This window comes from Struthio camelus, chromosome 5 (assembly GCF_040807025.1).
Source record: "Struthio camelus isolate bStrCam1 chromosome 5, bStrCam1.hap1, whole genome shotgun sequence".
In the NCBI taxonomy this organism is placed as follows: Eukaryota; Metazoa; Chordata; class Aves; order Struthioniformes; family Struthionidae; genus Struthio; species Struthio camelus.
The window spans coordinates 22,182,401-22,207,707 of NC_090946.1; the positions used below are offsets into that span (position 1 = coordinate 22,182,401).

The 25,307-nt window shown below is 37.4% G+C and overlaps 1 protein-coding gene across 3 annotated transcripts; it reads left to right on the forward strand.

The window, feature by feature from the left end:
• Positions 1-835: 835 nt before the first annotated feature.
• COPB1 (COPI coat complex subunit beta 1) lies at positions 836-22,717 on the forward strand. 3 transcript variants are annotated; one of them, XM_068944967.1, is made up of 22 exons: positions 836-1,099; positions 4,356-4,510; positions 5,189-5,418; positions 6,210-6,379; positions 7,116-7,230; positions 8,051-8,143; positions 8,675-8,812; positions 9,832-9,951; positions 10,403-10,510; positions 10,600-10,746; positions 11,329-11,474; positions 12,523-12,619; positions 13,194-13,354; positions 14,102-14,222; positions 14,606-14,833; positions 15,025-15,204; positions 16,125-16,269; positions 17,686-17,805; positions 18,231-18,376; positions 20,168-20,257; positions 20,975-21,130; positions 22,391-22,717. In XM_068944967.1, the coding sequence occupies exons 2-22, from the start codon at positions 4,420-4,422 to the stop codon at positions 22,448-22,450; spliced, it is 2,862 nt and encodes a 953-aa protein (XP_068801068.1). In that variant the 5' UTR covers positions 836-1,099; positions 4,356-4,419; the 3' UTR covers positions 22,451-22,717. The 3 variants fall into 3 exon arrangements, with proteins under 3 accessions (XP_068801068.1, XP_068801069.1, XP_068801070.1); XM_068944968.1 differs by lacking the exon at positions 836-1,099 and adding an exon at positions 1,209-1,481; XM_068944969.1 differs by lacking the exon at positions 836-1,099 and adding an exon at positions 3,905-4,029.
• The last annotated feature ends 2,590 nt before the right edge of the window (positions 22,718-25,307 follow it).

Consider the following 25,307-nt stretch of genomic DNA (forward strand, 5'->3'; position numbering starts at 1 on the left):
CTCAGGTCTTTCAAAACTGAAATGAATGACTTCATTTCTTTAGGGCCATCAAACAGCCATCAGGTAGCCAAGGGCTTTTTTAGCTCACTAATGCATGCGCTACATGTAAGTAATGATGGAAACATATTAAATTGCCCTTTCAGGTCCCCTGACTTATCTAGTCTCTGTATTCCTTCTTGGTTTTGTCACTTTGGTTTGTGCTATAGAGTCTACCCAAGGACTCTGTTTAGTGACAGCTTGGATTTAAGTTCAATGTCACAAAATTTGATTGCATTTGCAATGCAATATGCACATATTGCATTTTCTGTACTCCATTGCTATTAGTGATCAGCTTCAATGAAGATTTTTCTTCCAAGTGTCATGCACGCACATCATGCGAACGTTAGACACTTTAATTGGGTTTTATTACACTAATAGCAGTTGAAGTGAGAAGAGTAATTTCCCATTTATAGCAGTGGCAGCAGTCTTACTGAAAAGAGATTTCTTTAGCGATGTCTCCGAGGGAAGCCCGTGTTTCAGGTAGAGATGCAAAAGACATTTGAAGCTACAGTGTGATAAACAAAGTGAATTTGGCGTTGTTTTTCCATTGTAAACGTCCGATGCATGTATTGATGTAGAAGCGGGGCAGGCTGAAGGAGCCCGGCCTGGCCTTCGCCTGCCCCCGTGCTGCCTGCCACCGTGCCACCTGCCCAGGCTGTCGCAGTGGACGTGCTTAGCTCTGCAGCGTCACCCTATGGTGCATATGACGTCACGGCGCTGACGCAATGGCGAGCGGGCCCCGGCCGGCCGCGCGCTCCTCGCTCCCCTCCCCCCGGCCTTCCGCCCGCGCTTCCTAGCGAGCAAGCGGTGACGTCAGAGGGGCAAGGCCCTCCCCCGAGCCGTGACGCAGCACCGCCCCGCCCCGCCCCGTCCGCGTTCTTGTGCGAGGGGAGGTGTGTCCCGCTGGGGCCGCCGTACCATCGATGTGGCCCGAGGAGGGAGCGGCTCCACGTCAGCCATCGCCGGAGCGGGTCGCGCCACTGCCGGGAGCCGCTGCCGCCGCCGCCGCGGGCCGCGCCGGACCGCGCCGCCACGCCACGCCACGCACCACACCAGCTGGGTGCGCAGCCCGCGCGGGACAGCGCTTATGGCGCGCGGAGCCCGCCCCACGGCGCCTCGGGCCCGGCGGCCTCGCCGGGGCGGGGGTCGCGAGCCGCGGGGCGGCCGTTGGGGGGGGGGCGGGCGGCCGTTAGGGCCGTTGCGGGGCCGCGGCCCTTCCCCCTACTCCGCGGGACCCCTCGGCTCGCGGCCGGCCGGGGCCTTCCTGGGCAGGCGGCCTGAGGGCCGCAGCCGGCAGTGCCGTTAGCGGCGCTGAAAGGGAGCAGCGAGCCCCTGTCCCGCGGCTCGGGGCTTCCTCGGCCGTGTGTGTGCTGGGGGGGGTGCGGCCTCCCCGGGGAAGGGGGGGGTTGCTGGCGTGTCTCGGAAGTTTTTTCAGGGGAACGGTAAGGAAAAGAATAAAAACCAAACGTTTTAACTTTTAAGTCATAGTTAATTGTGCGAGGTGTTTCGGGCAAGAATTAGTCGCTTGGAAAAGCGAGGAGAGAATCCCTTGTGATGTGGCTATGATCCTCTAAACTTACTCCGGGTTACTTTAATACAAGTTTGTGTGTTGTGTTTCCCAGGTGATGCAGAGGTGAAATGATGCATTGTTAGGGTTTTGCTCGATAAGGTATCTCCTTAACGTCTTGTGTCAGTGTTCTGTAATTCAGAGGTCTTTAGCTCTGTTCTACAAAGCTGAGTGAAAATAGCTGAATACAAAAATTTAGATTCCGGAGATATTAATAGCCAAAGCTTAAAATAAAACTCTGTCGTTGTAATTCTGCCAGCACCGTAACTGATGTTTAACTTCTGTGGGGATTCATTTGCTTCTTAAGGACGTTGTAGCTGGAGAGTAGGCATGTTCTCTTTGCCTCCTTGTACGTGCGTTGGAAACTGTGTTACTCTGGATTTCCATATACAAGTGTGGGTGTTTTCCAGTTTTATTGCTGGGAAAGTAGAGTAGCATCTGCTTTCTCCTTATCTGGGGTATTCTTGGTAAGATCAAATTTTGAATGGGAAGATGCTGGTTCCAAGGCTTGATGCTTCTCTGTGAGGAAGAACTGGTTGTTCCTGCTGCCCAGTCTCCCAGCTCTGTATTTTAAGAATTTCCCTTCACTGCTGCTTTTTAGAGCCTAAGAAATGGGTCTGTGTTTTCCTCGTTTAGAGATCTGTTTTGCCGTGATTTTGAAGGAGTTTCTGCAGTTGGACTCTTTCTACCTGCTTTTTTCACAACTGTATTTTATTATCTGCTTGATGAAGTTGATAGAAATGAAGATGCTAGTTGCAGAGCTTTGGGGCAAGAGCTCTGGCCAAGGGAATGGGATAGAGGGAAAGAGCTGCTGGTGAAGCAAGAATTTTCTTGTTTCTGAAAAATGCTAGAATTGATTTATGTAGCCATTTGTAGAGGAAACAATGAGCTTGGAGGATCTAATCCTTAAAAGCATAACAGAAAGAGGCTTTTTAAAAAATGTTGTGTTAGAACCCTTTTTTTGTAGTAGCAGAATTTGTGATACTGTTCTAATTGTGTTCTTTTCTTGTAGCTTGGGAGCAGTGGTGCTTTTTACTCAAACCTGTGAGCCTCTGAGGCAAAAAAAAAAAGGCTACAGCCCAAGTTAGCACAGCTTCCCTACTCACTGTTTAGGCTGAGATTCTTCAGCTGACCATTTGATAAGAAAAGGGACTTTGGTTGCAGTATCAGCTTGTGGAGTTACTCAGCCATTCGTTCAGACACTGCAACTCCTTGGCCCACTTTGCCTCTTCTTTTTTTGGAGAAGCAGACTGGGAATGGATGTAGGGTTTTTGTTCTCCCTTGTTCTTACTATTTTAAAAGTAAAGTAAGGGTGGTGGATTTACAGGGTTCACATCTCAAGAGTTGCCTCAGCACAGGTGAAGAGGTGATGTGGGGTAGGAACTAATATCCCAGGCAGTAACTTCTTAAACTGGCATGTTATTGAAGGCATGGTGTCATGGAGCTATAACCCTGCTCAGGCTTATCCAACTTCAGAGGATTCTTTTAAGTGTTGAAAGCAAACTGCAGTGAAAGTGTAACCCTAAATTGGAGAGTTTAGTGTTTTGATCTGTCATGCAAATCTCAGCCTGTGACAGAGATAGTTTAGTTCACTTGGCCCTGTTATTAATTAATAGCAATAATTACATAAAGCAAGTGTGTATTTTTATACGTATACATAGTATCATACTTTAAAGTAAAAAGCCATTTTCCCTGTTTTAATGATTTGTTAGCCTCAGTCTAAACTTCAAGACAATTAACTATAGTAAATGTAGAATGTGCGTACAAAGTAGTTTCTTCTCTGAACTTCTGTAGAAAATACAGAATTCACCAAGTAATGAAAACTAATAATTTTTTTTACTCTGCATTTCCGTATGGTACTGTAGTGAGTAGTAAGTGAGCAAGCTCAAACTGGAGTGTTTTCCATTATTTAGGAAATGGAATTAAAAAAAAAAAAGTAATCCCAAAATTCTATTGTAAAAGGAAGTGACAAGCAAAGAAAATGAAGATTTAAGTTAATGGTTCATTTTGTTATCTGAACTGTCCGCCACACAGCACCTTTAGTGGACCTGTAATCCTCTAGTACTTCTTCTTCATGCAAATACTTTCCTCCTATTGGTGACTAGAGGATCAGTTGCGCTGAGTTGAGCTGTTCTAATGATTTTTAGCAGATAACACGGTGGTCCTACTTTCCTCTCCGTCATGTCCTCCCTTCTCCCGTCCTTGGTTTCTGCTCTGTTGGATTTCACGCTCATCTTCAAAGCTTCCTTCATGGGCTGATTCAACTTGTTATATAAGAAGGAAACTCTTCCCTTTTTTGGTTGTGGTGTTCTTCAGGTTTTTTTTGCAGGTTGAGTCAAAGGTTGAGCCCTTGCGCTCTGGTGCCCTGGCGGGCCACAGACGTGCAAGGAAAACAGTGGGAACGGATAGCCAGGACCAGAGGGGTGAGTAGAAGAGGGAAAAGCTGCTGCATCCATTCAGTGGCAATCAGGTGTCCATATGCTTCAGTCCTCTCTAACTGTACCCTAAGTATCGGAAAGATTTCTTTTGATTTACTTTTTTTGGCCAGTTACTTTGGGAAATTTCATATTCTTACATCATTTTAGGTTAACAGGAACATTTAGTGTAATAAAACATTGAGAAGGCTTTTGAATGTGATTTTTCGAGAAACCCAACAATTTGTTGAAATCATAAAGTTGCAAAAACACCTTTGTGCTGTTTGTTAATAAAATCTGTTAACTTTGGGGTGGTTTTGTTTGCTTGTTTTTAGATTGTCTTGATATTTGTCAGACAAAGCAATTCTTCCCTTGAGAAAACATTTGTAACCGAGAACAATGACTGCTGCAGAGAACGTGTGTTACACGTTAATCAATGTTCCAATGGATTCGGAGCCACCTTCTGAAATCAGCTTAAAAAATGACCTAGGCAAGTAATGAGCTATGATTTGAAGGTTACTCAGTCATACCCGAGTTATGTTCACTTTCTCTCATTATACGTTTCCTAGAATACTGTTTATATTGTATAAAAATCAAACTGACTTGCTGGAGTTTACTTTGTTGACTTCTGAAATGTATAAATTCCTCTCTTCACTGTGCTTTGAGAAATACGTCGTGGTATTTATCTACATACTGTGTGACTTCCTCCCCCTACCCCGCTCTGTGCAAAAATTCAAAATGTGTTTCTATCTTTCTGTTTGAAGTATGTTCAGATTTACGTAATGCAGTGATATAAATCTCTTTATCGCTTGTTCAGTGCATTACTGTATCTTGCTTGCAGAAGTGCCAGTGTTAGTTTTTAATGTGTCTCTAACATCACAGTGCCTCATAGTATCCTGGTATAAAATGCTGTTTAGTGGCAAAATTTGTTAAACTCAGTTAATTGGAATATGTTAATCTGCAATTAGATCTGAATTTTGGGCTTGCTCTTTAACTATTCCCTGATAACTAAGGGGATGAATTTTATTGGTAATGTTATATTGCACCCCATATGAGGGAGTTGGTATCTTCTGACATCAAAAATTAGTATTATTAGGTTTTAAAACTCTGACTTTCTGATTTCATAATTACTATGATTTGCATTCTTGAATTTTTCTATCCTTTCTAGAAAAAGGAGATGTCAAGTTGAAGACGGAAGCTTTGAAGAAAGTAATCATTATGATTCTAAATGGTGAAAAACTACCTGGGCTTCTGATGACCATTATACGTTTTGTACTGCCTCTTCAAGATCATACCATCAAAAAACTGCTTCTGGTCTTTTGGGAAATAGTTCCAAAGACCACTCCAGATGGGAGACTTTTGCAAGAAATGATCCTTGTATGCGATGCATATAGGAAGGTAGCCTGTTTATTGCTTATGGTCACGTGCTGGATCGTTGTATAAAGTATATCATTTTGCATTACTTTTCTAAGTATATATAGATATACATATATGGTATATGCTCAGTGTTTGCTTCCTAAGTGCTTTGTCTCGCTGTTTCAGAGCTGGATAGCTTTTAGATAACTAACAAAGTTATTATCAAGGAATTTTTACGTGTTCATTTACTATTATTACTAAAGAAAGATTTAGTACTTTTACTTTCCAAGTTGGTGAACTTCAAAGAGGAAAGGTGACTACTCTCTCCACAGTGTCTTGGGACAAGCCTTCTTTCTAAAAAGAAGCACATTACTTTTGGAATACCTTAACTGTAGTCTGTTTGTGACACTGCTTCACAAAGATAATATCGTTCCGCAAGTTCTGTGGGAATTGATGGGAAGCAGGTGAATGTTAATTCAGTATATTCACTGGAGATTAGTGTCCATTGTGCAGGAATGCCTGCAGTGTGAGCTTCCACAGCTTGAGTCATCAGAGGAAAATGTACACAATGCAACAATCCCCCCCTCCCCCCCCCAGCTCTCCACCCCCAAATTTTATAAAGTTCATTACACAGAAATACTTTTTTTTAAAGATTGTGGCACAGCAGTGTTTTAAGAAGGTATTTCATGAGAAGACAGTGAGATGTCCTTGTTGATATTTGGGATTTGTACCATGGAAAGAATTGGTGTGGGAAAAGGCTAGGAAGTGCATTCATCTGAACTTAACTAGGTTGTAGAGTCTGGCGTTTCAGATATGCTTCTTATTTATTTTAGGATCTTCAGCACCCAAATGAATTTATCCGAGGCTCTACTCTTCGTTTTCTTTGTAAGCTGAAGGAAGCAGAATTATTGGAGCCTTTGATGCCAGCCATTCGTGCATGTTTAGAACATCGTCACAGCTATGTGCGCAGAAATGCAGTTCTGGCAATTTACACAATTTATAGGTAAATGCCAGAAACTGTTTACAGCTTTAGAGGCAGAAGACCAAGGCTAACTTTGCTGACGTAGATAGTTTCGGAGATCTCATAAATGCCTAGCAAGGACAGCAATATAAGTCATTGTTAATTGGGGGGGGGGGGTGCGGTGGGGGGGAAAGAAAGGAGGGAGTTTGGTGTGTGTGTGTTGTGTTGTGTTTTGTTTTTGTTTTCTTCCCTCCTCTATCTGATAAACTTCTTTGGAAAAGTGAAAGGTATTGCTGTTGCTTTTTCAAGTATGACTGAGGTCCTCCTGCTGCAGGATAATTTGTGTGGGCAAATACCTTTCTTAATGATATAAGCATTAATAGTAATGGTTGTCCACACAACTATAAGCACAGAAGAATCTTTACAGGAATATGGATATATTTTATTTATTTGAAGTGAGACATTCTTCGTGTAATAATTTACTGCAGTTACATCCTGAAGCATTGTTGCAGTTGCTTACCTAAACAGTATGAATGCTACCATTAAACCAAAATCACTGGTGGGATATCATCTTAGCTGTCACGATAGCAAACAATTTTTTCATTTAAGCTCCTTGGATCTGTTCACGGTTTCAAATAACTACGCAAAAGCTATGTTTCATGACTTGTTTTATGCTTTTTTTTTTTTTTTTTAAACACTTGTCTGGAAGATATGCAATTAAGCTTTAGGCTCTGCCCTTTGATAATAGTCTTTTTAATTGTGATTTCTTTTTTTAAAGAAATTTTGAACATCTTATACCTGATGCTCCTGAATTGATCCATGATTTCTTGGTGAATGAGAAGGATGCAAGCTGCAAAAGAAATGCGTTTATGATGCTAATTCACGCAGATCAGGTAAGGATACTTGTTCTTTAACTCATTTGATTTAAGTATTTGAAAACTTACTTGTCGGTAAACTAAGATATTACTGAGTAAAATAAACACAGTTTAATTATCTGTTAAAACTATGAACAAGAAATAAAGAAATTTGAAGTAAGAATCAGAGCAGTACCTACATTTGAAGTTGGAAAAGATCTTGGAATGGAAGCTATTAAAAATTTAGTTGAAGATACTCTACCCAGTGGAATACCTACCACTATATGTGGTGGTGTTAGCACACTTGTGGAATGCGTGGTAACTGTGAATAAGTTAACGTAGGACTTCAGTGTACTGTCTTTGTTTAAATAGTGCAGTCGCTGTATTTGGAAAAAGAACACATTGGTGCTGAAAACTGTAAGTAATTTTTGCCAAATGAGCCTGACCAGATTGAGAAGTGCTCCTTTACCTACTGCTTTGTAAATTTTTTAGTCACATGAGAAAGAAAATTATGTTTATTGTTTGGGATTATTTGTTCCACGGGCAATTCTTTTGTGCCTGGTTAGCATTAGGTTCATGATTTGTATTTTTGTGTGTGTCTGGTTTTTTGTTTGCTTTTCCCCCATCCGTTTGCTTTTCCCCCATCCGTAGACAAAATGGGTTATCTTGCTCTTAAGGTCTGCTATTTTATTTTGACATATTATATGTAAGTTGTTTTAAATTGCAAGTTGAGGAGTTGAATTCATGTGCTGTTTTGCATTTTGATTTAAAAAAATATATTTTTTTAATTGCTTTAAAATACAACTGAGTGAGAAAACTCGTTTGAATAATTTAGAATAATTTATCTTTATTTATATAGGATCGAGCTTTGGATTATTTGAGTACCTGCATTGACCAAGTCCAGACATTTGGTGACATATTACAGTTGGTTATTGTTGAACTAATTTATAAGGTAAAAGGAAAACACTGCGGCATATTTAGAATGAATGTATATTTTAGTTTATATTAGACTGCTCTTTAGAAGGGATAGGACACTGCTGAAAAAAGAATTTGGTCCATGTTTGGGATATGTCATTGTTCTAATAAAGCTGAATGAAATTTGTCTTTTAACAAACTGCTCACATGTTCAGAGTACGGAGCAATATATCTCATCTGATTTGCTATGTCATGAACTGTATGTTATCAAACTATCGTTCTTTGTTTATATATGCAGGACATCTGTTCAGCAAGCTAGTAGAGGGTGTATATACGCTTCCTGTTGAACTGAAGTTTTCAGACCTTGCAGCATTGCTCAGAATTGTCAATAACAGGTTTTTAGTAGCTCTTGTAAATAGCTTTTTGCCACTGTGAATGACACTTCTTATCCCGAAAAGTTTGTCACTGTTTGCTTTATTTTCTCCCAGTCGTAAGTTAGTTAAACAGTTAAACTGTGTGGTGGCCGTAAGTTTTTCTTTATAGGCCAACTATGTGTTTTTTAACCTAGGTCTGTCATGCAAATCCTTCGGAGAGAGCTCGGTTTATTCGGTGCATCTACAATTTATTGCAGTCATCAAGTCCCGCAGTGAAATATGAAGCTGCAGGAACACTAGTTACACTCTCCAGTGCACCAACAGCAATCAAGGTATATGAGGAATGTTTTCACATGTTTCAGTGGTATTCAGTGTACTGGAATACTGTATGCTGTGCTTTGATACTTTGAAAGACTAAAGCCTTTTGTAATATAAGGTGTCTTATATACTGTCTTATAATATCTCTTATCTATATTGGTCAACAAAAAGAATGACCAAGAGTGTATTTTGCAGGCCTATGGCTGGTGGACTTCATATCGTTTGGTAGTGAGCAATGCACAGTGTTCACAGTAGAGTGCACAGTGTTCAAACTATCACAATAGTTACTGCCAATCTGCAATCTTCTCGGCATGCTTAGCCAAGCAAACTAATGCTGAAGATTTGCAGAGACTGAATGACTTGCTTTACTCATACATGTGATCCTTTCTAGGCCAGGATGAAAATATAAAGCACAGACGATTTAAGTTTAGATTACTGTTTGACCCTTGTGTTCCCAGATATATGTTTATACAGCTGATTATTTGACACTGTATAAAAATTCTGAGCTTGTGAAGAAATTTCAAAAATAGAGCATACTATTTAGATTGATATCAAAAGCATTGCAAATAGTTTCAAAATATCAGGAGAATTAATTCTTATGTTCTTGCATTAATGTAGTCGTATTTGTTGAGTGGGATTGTTGCACCTAGAAGCTGTCATTAAAACCGTATCTGGATACGCTAACATTGGCTACTGTTTTGAATGAGTTTTCATGTCTAGTTGTGTACTTACAAGAGCTAACCCAAGGTGTGGCAGAAAATTTATCTTTATAACTTCCCTGAAGTTTGAAATCAAGTCTGTGTGTTGTAAGCAGATACCATTGTGAGCTTTCCTATGCCATTTTTTTATGAACTGGTGGAATCATATTTACAATTGACCAGAAAGCTTTAAAGACTGTTTTTTTTCTGGTTCATTTCCCAATTCTGGAGTAATTGTTTTAATAACAGAGTAGAAGGTATCTTTTCTGAATTTCTCTTAGAAATTGCCCTTTTCTTCGTTACTAAAAGCTTTTTTTTTTTTTTTTTAATTTTAGGCAGCTGCCCAATGCTACATAGATTTGATTATTAAAGAGAGTGATAATAATGTGAAACTAATTGTTTTGGATCGTTTGATTGAACTAAAGGAGCATCCCTCCCATGAACGAGTGTTACAAGTATGTTATCTCTCTGTTTTCCTGCAAGCTTATTGAAGGCTTTTCTTAACAAAACAAAATTTTCAGGTGTCGTCGTATAGGGAAAAATATATTTCTGAAGTTTAAGCCTTCTGTTGGTATGTTTGTTAAAAGCAGCTGGGTGGTATTTTACGTTGAGGCTTGCTGCTTTTCTTTTCCTGCGTAAGAATTAACAATGACAAATACTGTCTTGATATTAAGGTTTAATGGTATAACTTGCATGATAGATTTTATGTAACTATTATAATGTATCAAATGAGCAGTGTGAATTTTTTAATGCATATCTAGGATATCTTGCCTTATATAATCTACTGATAGATTACATTAAGTATCCAGAAAGTTTTTGAAAATCATTGAGGACTGAAAATTAGAATTGCATGAAGAGCAAGTCACTTCAAGCAGCAAAGTAGTTAGTATTTCTTTGTTGTTTCAGGATCTGGTTATGGACATCCTCAGAGTGTTGAGTACCCCAGATCTAGAAGTGCGCAAAAAAACCCTTCAACTAGCTCTGGATCTCGTCTCTTCAAGAAACGTGGAAGAGGTAAAACACATATTGCTTATGTTTCATTGTATTTCTATTCTTTTGAAAAATATGTGGCTTGCTTCAATTTTATTTGCTCTTTTCTATAGCTAGTGATTGTTCTGAAGAAAGAAGTGATTAAAACTAATAATGTGACAGAGCATGAAGATACTGACAAATACAGACAGCTGCTTGTTCGAACATTGCATTCCTGTAGCGTTCGGTTTCCAGATATGGCTGCAAATGTTATTCCAGTGGTATGCAAACATTTAATTATATTTTCATTAAATATATTCTAGCTGTATCAAAATCCTTGCTACCTTCCCCCACAAAAAAATAACTGCAGCTACATTTCCAACAATGGTTTTACATTATGTTATGCTAATTTAACGCCCTGAAGAAGTGTTGGACTTCTGATATTGTAGTTATTCATCTTCCGCATCTTTTATTTTTAAATATTCTTGAAGAACATGAATTGAAAAGTACCTCTATTTAAAAGCACAATAATCTTTGTTTAGAAAAATGATTTGGGGATTATGATAATTGACTGAAATGTTCAGGACTCTTTTTTTCAGAATTTGTTTGATTTTTAGCTTTGCTAAATGAAATATATGTGCAGGCTTATTTTTCTGAATGTAGAAGGAAAGTATTACTGTATGAACATAATATTATTTTGAGACTAAAATTAAATGAAAACTAGTCTATTACCTTATTCCTTCCTGTTCTTCCTGTCTGTGTTCCTCTGTTTGATACTATAATAACTTCTGTGAAACATGTGACCTCTTTCAAATTATGTAACTGTATTGCTGTTTGTGCTTCTGTTCACTCTTTTGTGCTAGTTGATGGAGTTTCTTAGTGATAATAATGAAGCAGCAGCTGCTGATGTTCTGGAATTTGTGCGTGAAGCGATTCAGCGTTTTGATAACCTCAGGCCTCTTATTGTTGAGAAGATGCTTGAAGTCTTTCATGCTATTAAATCTGTCAAGTGAGTCCAAAATATGATCTTAGTCCAAAATTGAAGCACTGTGTTGAATGCATGTTGTCATTACATATATTCTAGCTGCTCCAAAACCCCTGCTACCAAGCCACACAAAAGAATAACTGAAGCTGAGATATTCTAGGGGATAGGTGACTTCTAGGTACAGCTTTCCTCTTGCCTATTTGTTAAACATATATTGGGTGCTTGTTGCATTGAATGAAGTAAATTGACTTAAATTTCATTTTTATGATGCAATTATTAATTATGTTTCCATTTACTAGAGAGCATCACTGTTGATGAAGGCAAACTCAAAAGTGATATATTTGTTAAAATGGAGTTACGAAGGGATTATTGCAGCAGGAATTTGCATCTGAAGGAAACTGGAAATGCTTACTGTACGCTTGTCAGAAAAACCAATCTTAAGATATATAATCTTCTAAGCATCTTCATGGTCTTTCAGTGCACTAGAAACTTGATTTCCTGATGCATCTACATAGGCTCAATCATATGAGGAGAACTATACTGTGTCAAGACAGCACTTTACCATTTTTCCAGTACATAACATACTCTGAATCCTAGCTCCATCATGCTCTCATTAACTGACAAAAACCTGAAACAGTGGTATTTTCCTTAATCTTCATTTGCCTTCCTGTTGTCCATTTTGTCCTACATGATGGAAAAGTTAGTCTGTCTGAGTTAATTGGAAAAATTACAGCTGACCTTATCAACTTAAAATAGAGTTACTTTCTATGATTGTAATGAATTTTATTTTCGTGAATATCAAGATTAACACTGGAATAAATTTGTTGCAGGCAGTGTATCTTATTTGATATACTCGTTCGTTAGTTTAGTAAGGCTGAAAAGTTGAGTGTTTTTGATTGAACTTGCTACATCTTATATAATATGCTGCAGGCAGAATATTTTTTTTCTGTTCTGTCACCTATATCCTTTTGAATTTATTGAGGCTGGCGTTCCATCTGACTGTAAATCATTTCCTGTGATGTTAGCATCAGTGTATCATGAAAACATTACCAAGTTACTGTTCTTATCTTAGGATTTATCGAGGAGCTTTATGGATCCTTGGAGAATATTGCAGCACAAAGGAAGATATACAAAGTGTAATGACAGAAGTTCGCAGATCACTAGGAGAGGTGTGTTTATTTTGTTAAACTAACTTTTTATGGTTTTACTTATTATATGCAATGTGTTTTCTGAGAAAAAGACTTTAAAAATCAGATGAAAGGAATTTTTGAGCACGTGTGACGAGTAACTGTGTGCAAGAAATCTAAAGTAAAAATCAAATGGGATTTTGTATTCATTATTAAGTTATTTTCAAGTAGTGTATCGGTAGTCAGCATATAATCAAAATAAGTGATACTGATTACCTCATATTTAGGAGGGGAGATGAGAAATTCTGTATTTCAGAAAACTATGGCAACTTTAAGATACAATTTAACTGATTATGTCCAATATATCCACTGTCCACAAATGAGTGCTTTAAGTTTGGGAAGTTCTGAGAGGTATCGAAGACATTCTGTACAGTGCTGTGAGCTTTTTTCGTGGGAAGGAGGCTTCTGTATGCATTGACATCTACATATCTCCTTACATTCTCTCAAATTATTCCACTGTAACTGACCTTAAAATACAGACGGTTTTTATGAAAACCTTCTGCACAACAAAAATAGCTTTCTTTAATTATAATAATTGTTTTCTGATCACTCTTAGATCCCAATAGTAGAATCTGAAATCAAGAAAGAAGCTGGTGAGCTAAAGCCTGAGGAAGAGGTGACTGTGGGTCCAGCCCAAAAACTGGTGACAGAAATGGGCACTTATGCCACACAGAGTGCTCTCAGTAGTTCCCGACCTGCCAAAAAGGAAGAAGACAGGTATTTAAGATTTCATACTAGACCGGTAGTGACTTGGTTTTTATATATATATATATATATATATATATATATATATATATATATGTATTAATATATAATAAATATATAAAATATATAATAAAAACAAATATATTATATATTTTTTTTTTTTGGCGTGGCATTCTCTCTCATACAGTGTTTAGTGGTTGAGGCAGTTTCCTGTTTTTAAGGTATTATCTGAAGTGGAGGATATCTGATAAGAAGTTGCCTAATTGCTTGGGATGTGTGATCAACACTTACACTTACTATATATCTAAAAGGACGTTATTAATTATGATAGCCTAAATTCCAACTGATTCCTTGTACATCAAGTCCCCTTGCAATTTTATTTGGATATGGAAATATTGCCTTTAGATTAAGAGAGTTTTTTTCCTTAATGTTGCTGTGCACTGTTTAACATCTGCTGTATTTTACTTCACTGGTAGCTAAAACAATTGCTATATTTTCTTAATAACTGCAGGTAGAACTGGGTAGAAATTATTATTCTGTACACTTTTCACTTCACTTCCTTTTCTGTGTGGAGTTGGCTGTGTGACTTGTAAATATCTCTATATGTGAAAAAATTACTTCTGGAGAAGAAGACCTTTTTCTGAGAGCTTTCAAGCTTGATTTGTTTGTACAGCATGGATGCTAAGGTGTGAATATATGACACGTATGTTAAAGAGTATCTTCCAAAAATAGTCTCCTGATGATTGTCTGTCTTTGCAGACCTCCGTTAAGAGGATTCCTGCTTGATGGTGATTTCTTTGTTGCAGCTTCCCTTGCCACAACTTTAACTAAGATTGCTTTACGATATGTGTCACTAGTTCAGGAAAAGAAGAAACAAAACGTAAGTCATCTACTGTATTTTCACTGTAGTTACAAAGAAGAGCTGGCCTTGCTGTTGAGTATGTGAATTGTAGTGGATGAGTTTTTGGGGGTTGGTTCGTTGGTTTGTTTTTAAACAGATATGAGGTGGGTTAAATTCAAAATGGAGTTCCAGTTATGTGATTGGGTAGTAATGATGCTTGGGTTGCAACTAAATCATGCTGCTTGTTTTCTACACAAGTACTTAAAAAAAGGGAGGAAAAAAAAAAAAAGCTCTTCAGGTATTTTATGAATCTGATGAGTTTGCGTCCATTTTTCAAATAAATCAGAAATAAGTATTTCTGTACACCCATGTAAAATGCAATAACCTATTTCCATTCTCTTTACTTTACACCCCTTTCTCAGTCCTTTATTGCTGAAGCTATGTTGCTGATGGCCACTATTCTCCATTTGGGAAAGTCCTCTCTTCCCAAGAAGCCGATTACAGATGATGATGTGGATCGTATTTCTTTGTGCCTGAAAGTTTTGTCAGAATGTTCTCCGCTCATGAATGATATTTTCAACAAGGAATGCAGACAGTCTCTCTCTCATATGCTGTCAGCCAAGCTAGAAGAGGAGAAACTATCCCAGAAGGTGAGATGTTATAAGTTTATGATTGTAAATACCTGGATTTTTTTTTAACTGATGTTCACATCCAAGTTGATCCCAGAAGCTGCATGAATTTCACCATTTGATTGTATGTAAGTCAGTGAAGTTGTCGTTTGACTGTGCATTAGGAATAGAATTCATCATGAATTCTTCAATATTTTTTTGTCTTTCTGCAGAAAGAATCAGAGAAGAGGAACGTAACAGTTCAGCCAGATGATCCCATTTCCTTCATGCAGCTTACTGCTAAAAATGAAATGAGCTCAAAAGAAGACCAGTTTCAGCTCAGCCTTCTTGCAGCAATGGGAAACACACAGAGGAAAGAGGCTGCTGATCCTCTGGCATCCAAACTTAATAAGGTAATGTAGAAGTCAATATTTTAATTATATACAGTTGGTGCTTATGCACAGGATCAGCTATTGGAGATGCAGGCTGGAAGTGATGAACCTGATTTTATTGGTTGATTGGAGAGACGCATATATTTGTTGACTGGGATGGGTAGGAGAAAGGGAAAAACCTTTCTTGTCCTTGAAGGCATGCCCTTGGTCACATGAGAGGGAAAGAGTAAGGAGGAGAGTCAGTGTTGAGCCTCTGGGATGTAGAGAAGAAATAAGATTGTTTGCTGGTCTGAAGAGTCCTGTAAGGCTCGCTGTAAGGAGAGAAAGGAGGTCGCAGGTGGTTAAGAACCACTTTCTCTGGCCGTTGAACGCTATGCCGAGTGCTGTGCTTCCTTGTTTCACTGTTTATACCTTTTTGCGGCTGTTTACCAGGACCTGTAGAGAAGGTCCAAGGAGAAGAAATCCCTCAATTCATTTGTCAGTTAGTTTTAAGAAAACAGACTTTTATTCTTAAAAAGTCTAGATGAATTCTTTTTACTGTTTTAAAGTTATCTTTTCATTTTAACTTGGCATGTCTTTGTCATTCTGTTCTTTTTAAGAATAATGTAGCATTACAGTCAATGTTTCAGGTTGTTGGGTGAATTCAATTTGGAACACATTTTGAAAAGGTTTATATGATTGCAGTGCTTGTATAAAGGGACATATGAAGGAGGAATGGAGTTAAAAATGTATTTGTATGAATAGCATGTTTTCTTACCAGTAAGATAATTCTTTGCATGCCTATTCTGTGTGATTTTTGAGGCTCATATTAAACAGTAAGGGATTCAATTGTACTTGCAAATACCTCCTGGTTTTTGGTTTTGTTTTTCTTTTTCATTGTTTGACTTGGTTCAATGTTTTCAATGTGTTTATCAGGAAAAATATCTTCAATTCTCTGACAGGTTACTCAACTGACAGGCTTCTCAGACCCTGTCTATGCAGAAGCATATGTCCACGTCAATCAGTATGACATTGTATTGGATGTGCTTGTAGTAAACCAGACCAGTGACACTCTACAGAACTGCACACTAGAACTTGCCACGTTAGGTAAGGAATATTGGTGGAAACAAAGCAACTGTTAGGCAGCCATGAGGTCCTGGGTGTTGGCGCTGAGCTGGAACGCTTTTAAATACTAAAAACTTTCCGCCAGCTGGTTGCCGCTTTTAAAGGATATTTTCAAAGGCATTTGAAAATAATTTTTTCTTCCAAATGATAAGACTTTTATTTATTGGCACTGACAGTACTATCATGTTATAAACAATAATCAGATTTTGAAATTTTCTGTGCTTTTTCACTAGAAAAATAGCATAGTATGCTACTTTCTATTCTCCTCTTCCTGAAATATGGACAGTTTTCTCTGATATATTCATTCCCTGTTGCGCTGTTACCATAGAGCAAGAGGACAAATTCCAAATCAGTATGGAGCAAATCTTGGGCAATGGAAAGCCATCGGTTCCTGTGCTCAACTTGAAGTACTAGATGTTGCATTTACTCAGCTGAAGCCATTCCTTGTACCAACAGCTGTAGTAGAGGCATGTTTGAACAACATTGAGGCTTTATTAACTTCTTCTAGGGGCAGGACTGGAGCAGATAGGAAACTGGTCACTGTTTTTTATACTGTTAGTCATCCTTATTTGTCAGGCAAGTGTTGAAGAACGTTTACAACATACTAGGAGAACCCACATTGTGTATACTTTTAATTGGTGTAACTATGACTGAGGGACCTAAACTTCCTCTTCATGATAAACAAAATGAATATGTTAGTTTCTGTGTGCATCTGTCCATTTATCAGTTCAGTAAGGCAGAGTTGTATAATTCATAACTGATACCTTACAAACACCATGACTTGCTGCATCACTTTTGGGTGTGTAGAGCTGATGCTGTTCATGCTGTATTGTCAAAGTGCACAGCTGAAAGAAATACTTTCATAGAACTAAGGTGTCTTTTACAATTGCTTGCTTAGGGATCGCAAAAAGTACAGCTCTTATTGTTTCCTTATAGCAATTACATTCAAAATCATGGTGATACTTTGACCCGTCTGTAAATAGCTTAGTGCATATAATACTGAACATTGAACTTTGCGTTTTGAGGCACTTGACAGTGGGATTAGACACTACAGTGTTTAAAGCACAAAAGATAAAATTAACCATTTCCTGCTTGTTAAAAATTCAATCCAAAGCCCATTTAAGACAATATTTTCATCTGTTTTCAGTGGATTTTGAATAAGTCTGCTATATTTTAATCTTTTTTTTTTTTTTTTTTTAAGTAAGGTGAATTATTTTGTCTTACAGCTAGCAAATTGTGATGAAAAAATTAAAACCACCCAGTATCTTTATGGAATTTAGTGCAACTTGGTAGACATTAGAATTGAATAACAGGAAAATTAAGAGCGGCAACCAAAAGCTAAACCCACTATGCACTGGTAACTTTCCCTGTCCCCATTCTCCCAATTTCTTTAAACAGGCGACTTGAAACTTGTGGAAAAACCATCTCCCCTGACACTTGCTCCACATGATTTTGCAAACATTAAAGCTAATGTCAAGGTTGCTTCAACAGAAAATGGAATCATTTTTGGTAATATTGGTAAGTAAACAACTTTGCGTGCAGCATTAATGTGTAACATTCTTAGATGGTTAATGAGCTCAGAAATAAAGCATTTCATATTGGAAGAGGAAATTAAAAGGTCTGTAACGTATTAACATATATATTTTTTTAATTTATATCACTTTTAGCTAGAGTCATGGTAGAAAATGCTATCTTTAGAATGACTATCAGCATGATATTTGAGCCAAGCCTCTGAATTTAAAACATGAACTAGGCAGCCTTCCCTGAAAGGCCAACTATCTTTACTCAAAGGCTCTACCACACTAGTAATGCCCTGGAAAAGGGTAGAGATCAACGCTGAGCTGAACAAATGTTGACTGTTGTTAACTGGCAAATGGTAATTGAGTACTCTTATTGCAAACCCACTTTTTAAAACGTTAGGTGATTTGTGTTTTATATTGCAGTGTACGACGTTTCTGGAGCAGCCAGCGACAGAAACTGTGTTGTTCTCAGTGATATCCATATTGACATTATGGATTACATCCAGCCAGCTTCGTGTACGGATGCAGAGTTCCGACAGATGTGGGCAGAATTTGAGTGGGAAAACAAAGTTAGTTTTCTGTCTGTATTATTTTGGGGCTCTTTTGGATGAGGCATAATTCTGTTTTTTGCTCTATATCAGCACATAGCAGCATCTTTTCTTTTGATGTGAGCAGCATTCATATGCTTATGTAACACAAGTGATTGTATTGTGTTTAAGACTAGACAATTATAGCTGTATCTATGTCTACTACACATTGTCTGTGCAGAAATATGTATCATCATCTTCTAAACATATAGTGGCTTTAGTATTTGAAAGAATCCATAAAGTCCCATAAAATGCATTAGATGTTGGCCTAAATTAACTCATTCTTACTGACATCTTCTGTTTCACAAGCTTAGTGAAGGAATATCTTACTTTTTTATTTTTAATTAAAAGTAGTATGTATGTTGAGTCTTACCTCTTGTCCAGAGGTTGTCCAGATTGCTCAGTGGTTGCTGTGTACTTCAATTCAAAGGAGAGATAATAACATGTATAAATTCTTGCCGAGACTGCAGAATTATACTGCTTGGCTTCTCCTTTTCAAAAAAGACGACTCTGTAATGCAGAGGTGATATGTTGCACTGAGGATTTTCTGTAGATTCCAGGCAGAGTAACTTTTTAAATCTTGCAATACAACTGAAGCATCCAGAGCACTTACAGATGCTACATAAAAAAACCTATAAATGTCAGGTGCACTTAACGTTAGAGGATGCCCAAGCTGTTAATTACAGACTTCCTTAAAAAGCGTTGATTGGATGGGAGATGTTCTCATATAACAGAGCAACATAACTTAAGAACGGAGTGGTAATGCTAAAACAAAATGACAGCTGTTTTACACAAACTGTAGCTTTGTTTGCTATATGTACCCAAGTATATTAACTTGGGACTGAATTTAAGCATCCCAAAGGGAACTTGTGAACAATAGTTTTTAACCTATGATGTTTAGATCCTTAGCAATTCATAAACTACCTCTGAAAGATGTATTAAAAGAAAATTTTAATCGGGACCCACAATCTTCAGGATGAGAAAGCCAAGGCAGCCAAGAAAGCATCGTTTCTAACAACAAAAGATAAAAATACTTGTTTTATGTGCTACACGCTGGCCCGTACAGCCCTTTTCAGGTGCAGTAACATGATTTCCAAGCCACTCTACCTGACTTAAATAGCCCTGGGCCAGTTTGCCTAGTTTTTCTAAATAAATAAATAACATAAAGTAGCTACTTAAGACTCCTCCTTCTTCAAGGGCAAAGAAGGAACTCTAGGCACTTTGGCTCATAAAAGTTTCATAGCATTTCAAAGTAAAATTATGCTATTTTTCCCCCCAGTTTAATTACAGCGTCGTTTGTTGTCCTTAGCTATGGGAGGTACTAATGTAGTTTCCTGGAACAACTTCCCTTTTCTTGAAGGAGGCTGTTTTTCAATGAAAGATGAAGTGATTCCTCTCATCAGTCATTGAAAAGTAAGCTTTTGGAGTAGATACCACTTTTGTTCAGGCACAGTATGAACTTAAACCACATTCATACCAGAAGCACACTATTTGAAACAGAATGTACGTGTTCAGCAGAGTATCACATTCACTTAATGTATTTTAGAAGATATGATAGCAAAAAGGAATTCCCACCCTTTTTAACTAGTGGATTGCAGGAGGTGAAGACTTCATATGGTGCCACCTCATAGGATATACAGCTAGCTTTGTGAATGTGGTATTTCTCAAGAGAAGCGTAGTGGTGATCTCCTTTTAGAGCCCTGAAGCAGAGGTGATTTCAGACACGCGTAATGTGCTGTTTGAAGTAATTGCACTTTTTTCCCCTTTTTGAAGGTTACAGTGAATACAAATATCATTGACCTAAATGAATACTTACAGCACATACTGAAGTCAACCAATATGAAATGCCTGACTCCAGAGAAGGTGAGCTATTTGCTTGGAGGCTTTTGGACACCCTTCTTTGTGTGCTTTATTTTTCAACGCTCTTTTGTTTACAATATGAAACAGTATATATATTTCAAAGTTTTGAAATGAGTGTCCTGAAAAGAGTAGAAGAAATTAATGTTATCAGAATTCTGTGCCACTTTTTGTACATTCATATTTTTTTTGTAGCTAGAGAAGAAATAGTTAATGCTTATTTTAGTTTGTAGTAGCTGTACTATAATACATATTTGATAGAACCATGTGTTTTTGTACAATTTTTCTTAGTTCCTTCCTTCTCCATCAAAATTTATCTTTATTTTATATTTAGCCTTTTTGCTGTAAAGAAAAAAAAAAAACGCATATGTATAAAGCAAGCTATTTGTTATTAATATATGCCATAACAGCTATTAGCTGCTATATATATAGGAGTTATTTGCTATGTAGCTTCTTTAATCTTTTTGCTATCCATTACTTTTATTTCAATGACTAATAGAGATTGCAACTCTTTCAATATTAATTTAAAAAATTTAGAATTAATTTTAAAAAAATATCGCCAGTGTTTCCCACTATGTGATTCACTTACCTTATAAAATGCTGTATGTAAAGGTAGGGGTTTAAGTGTTAAAACACTGATATCTGCTTGGCTCTAGCTAGGATGAATCAAATGTATTTAAAGGATTTTGGCCTTTCTGAAGTGTTGAAATGTCCTTTCTATAGGCACTTTCTGGTTACTGTGGCTTTATGGCTGCAAATCTTTATGCCCGTTCCATATTTGGAGAAGATGCACTCGCCAATGTCAGCATTGAAAAGCCAATTCATCTTGGACCAGATGCTCCTGTCACTGGCCACATACGAATCCGTGCAAAGAGTCAGGTAACTGTAGTTTCTCTTCAGAGCATTATTTCTTCTTATTGTTTTTAAGAAAATGTACAGCACCCTCTAAAAACTCACAGCTTTTTTGATACTGCTATTAACGGTACGTGATTACCTAATACTAGGTAAATGGAAAATTTTCAGGAGTGAACATAGGAACTTCAGTCCCAGTTTAAAAACTATCTTGTTTACATTTTGTATGTTTTGTGAGGGAAGAATGGCTTTTAGTGAGGTATAATCATATGCAAAAATCATATTATAGACCTCCTCTGCCAGTCCATTTTAATAAAATAGGCCTTTGGGCCAAGATTTCCTTATTTTATCCATAGCACTGCTAATAGGAGGTTAAATTTTATTTGCTTTTAAATAGAAAGCAAGTGCCCCCTGAGGTTCCATGATCTGTTTCTTAATGAATTCAGCATTAAGAAAAAAAATCTTTAAATAGAATTGTTTTCTAAAATTACTTTGGAATTTCTTTGGATTTTAGAACTTGCACTTTCTGACTAAAAAAATACAGATTTGGAACTCTGTTCAATATTGAAAGAGGCAATGTACCAATAAAAGTGTTTCATACAATAAAGGGGTGGCATACAATAAAGGGGTGCCTCAGTTTTTAGGGTCAAAGAAACCATTCAGTTTGTGATGTCATTGTAAAGATTTTAGAGTGGTTTAAATCATGTATACAGTGACTGATATGTATACAGTGACTTTTTTTGTATGACTGTCTTCAGTTAAATATTCCAGCCTAAATGTGTCAGTTTTAAGTATGTCAGTCTCATCTGGAGATCATTCTGCTGTTGATTAGGTGGATTTGTGCAGTTTCTTTTGAGATCTCTTCAGTTTCTATGCAATGTTAATATGATTCTGTGATGCAGTTATTTTTTTGTAACGTTGGTGTATCAAGTGCTGGTATTAGCACTAAGTTTTTCAACTCCTGAATTTCCGTATTTGATTTGACAGTTGTAACTTATCCAGTGGCAGCATACTTTCAGTTGATGAAAGGTCCAGTGACTGAAAATTCTTTACTCTTCTGCCTATGAAATTTATGACTATATAAATTTCATTGATTCAGTAATAATAATATTTAGTTCTTGCCTTTACCTAATTTTTAAAAAGGTATGAACTCTAATTTATAGAAACACATGAGCAGTTAGAAATACTTTACTTTCCATGCAACTAGTTTCATAGATTTCTGTTATATGCAGATAGAGTGATTATAAACTATCAACATCATCATTCTCTTCTTTCTTTTTCTTACAGGGAATGGCCCTGAGTCTTGGAGATAAAATCAATCTGTCTCAGAAGAAAACGAGTTTATAAATTTTACATAATGTCTTTTACAATTTAACTTTAGGTATGTGGCTTTTGGGATCCAGAACATCTTATATTCTTCATGTTCTGTAACTGTAGAAGGCAAGCTTTTGAGCTGAATGCATTCCAGCAGATAATTTATAGGTTCTCCATGATTGATACGCAGCAAAACTTTAAATCTCCAGGTTTTTTTTTCTTTGTGTCCTGGAATTTGTTGTCTTTGTCTCTAATATATACTGATGCTCACAGTACAATAAACAAATCTATGCTAGTGCAGTTTTGTTTTTAAATTATAAACTTTGTATTATTTGATTACTACTGAATACCCAGCAGGGTTATTTTGACGCTCCAAGAAGTGGGAGTATTTAATTGCTTGAAGCGTTTACAAAAATGGCTAGTCCTGAATTGTGTGAAGTTGTGACCATGAATCTTTAAAATATTCTCGTGTACCTAGGAGAATATAAATATATATATATGAGACCTAAATCAAAGGCTATATCTTCTAGACAGTTGATTTAATAATATAATCACTTGGCACAAAGTTGCAATATTAAAATTGTATAGTTCAGCATGTAAGGAGAGACTGTCAAAATTCAGCTCTTTCCAGCAAGTAGCAAATCTTAAACTTTGTTAGATTCTGAAGTACTTTCAGAATAGCATTATTGTCATGAGTAACACACAATGTTTTTGGTGTTTTTATTTTTTTAGTTGAATACAAAAAAGACAGCGAAGTGCAACATTAAAGTTGTAGCAATGTAAGCAGTATTTTCAGTGAATGCAGCCATTAGCCACATATGTAAGCTCAGGAAGGAAGAATTCAGACTGATTATGATCTTGCGTTGAAAACAAGTGCTTTGAACCATGTTGGGGAAGTCTCGGAAAAGGAAGAATTGTGATTGGAGTTCAGGTCAGGATGTGGAAGTGAGTTAATACTGTTTTAGTAGTAGATTAAAACATATAGCCATTAGACTGAAAATATATTTAGCTGAATCTGTTAAGCGTTAATTCTGAATTTATTAAATTGTTGCAAGCAATGAATTCTACAGAAGCGTCCCCAGAGCGAACAGTACTCTTGCAGGTGGCAGAAGGTTCTACTGGCAGAAGGGAACAGCTGTGGTCCTGTTCTAGTAGGACAGAAGAGTACTAGTATCCCAAGTAGCCGATTCCCAAACCATTTAAGGCCTCAGTGGTGAAAATGACTGTTTTGCACTTTTAAATAAGCGTAGGCGCGCATGTATAGTTCGACTAGCACACATGTAAAGCTTGAAATGAAAGGCTCCAGGCTGCTGAGTTCCATCTAGCTAAAGAAGAGTCCTAAAAGTAAATTTCAGAAATTGAACTGATAAGTGAGATTCATACAAATATTTCTTGTTCCTCCCAGTACTTTTTTGCAGCTAGCTTTGATGTGTTCTTAAAAGCATTAGATATGCTTTAGTTCTTTTTCATTCTAATCCTGTTTGCCCATAGTTTTTTGTTTGTTTGTTTGATTTATTTTTTAAAGGGATGGGTGTAGATCTGTCAGTATCAGAAACTTTGCACTGGCTGCACAATTCTGAATTCTCAGTTTAAAAAAAAAAAAAAAGTAAAAATTGGCTGGCACTAGTAAATTTTTTTTTAAAGCTATTAGCTGTGGAAGCCATGCTGTATTTAATACACAGTCAGTATTAAAGTCTGCATTAGTGTACCCCAGTGCACAAATCCCTATTAGAGATAAGCTTATACATCTGCTAAGCCTATGTCTTTTGTTAAGTGCTCTGGATTCAAAATATGCGACTTTCAGAAGCTTTTGTACATTTATTGTTTTCTCATAGGTACGCACCTCACACGTACAGTAAGAAAAAAGGTCTTGGATAAGCAACGTTGTTGATTTAATGTCTGAGCAGAGATGCTATTTGAAAGTAGTTTCCAAAGGCTTTGATTACCTTGTGCACTTTAGTGAGCATCAAATATGCTCACAAAATGTACAGGTATGTTACAGGTACAGAGAGTAGATAGGTACTATTGACATTAAGCATTATGATCATGTAATTTTGAAGCCTTTATCTGCTGCGGTGGGTGGTATCCAGCTCTTAGACTCCAGTAAATGTTAGAGATAGTAAAACAACATTAGAGATAGTGCAACATGGTTTTGATGAGTGACCTGGTTATGCTTTGCATGTTTTGAAATCTTTTTGGTTCTGTTCCACGTCATTTTGCTTTCTAATGAAAGCTGTGACTCGCACATCAGATAATAGTAGCAAGAGCTGGGGCCCTGGGTATGCTGATTTGCCTTGATAATGAGGTTACATGTCTATGTGATCTCACAGCAGTAGAAATTCAGAGCAGTTCTGTTGCCCCATGTGAAGCTGTACAAAATTCGCAGTGATGTAGTAGAGATGATCAGAAAGTGACCTTAGTTGCTTAGCACTGCCTAATTTAGAGGGGGAGGGGAAAAAGCATAGAAGTATGTTATGTGAGATGTCCTGTGAAATTTAGTGTATATTTTGTGGGGGAGGAGAGATTTTAGTCTAATGATTTTTAAGCCAAACCAAGAGAATGAGGAAAAAAAATCCTGCGACTTGTGATTGGTTTCACCTCTGCAAAGGCATTGTGGTTAGCAGTATGCTAATAGAAAATGAGTCATAGCTGCATGTATAATGGTTGAAGTGAGGTGGATTTGCTGACCACAACCAAGGAAGCCTGGTTTTGGAGAAGGATGACAACTTCCAGTATCTGTTATCCAAGCCATGTTTCAGTCGCAGTCTGCAATCCAGAAGTTGGAGAATAGGAAAAGACTCTGGCATGTGCAGATCTCCATATTTTATGCAACTTATAAATCAGCTGGTAAAGGCACACAATTTAACTTGGTTTAGGAAATGTTTTGCTA

Excerpts from the sequence above, each read along its gene's own strand:
- COPB1 (XM_068944967.1), top strand. The coding sequence starts at position 4,420 with ATGACTGCTGCAGAGAACGTGTGTTACACGTTAATCAATGTTCCAATG. Across the intron at positions 11,475-12,522 it reads CATGCTATTAAATCTGTCAA|GATTTATCGAGGAGCTTTAT; the intron begins GTGAGTCCAAAA and ends TTCTTATCTTAG. Across the intron at positions 13,355-14,101 it reads GCCAAAAAGGAAGAAGACAG|ACCTCCGTTAAGAGGATTCC; the intron begins GTATTTAAGATT and ends CTGTCTTTGCAG.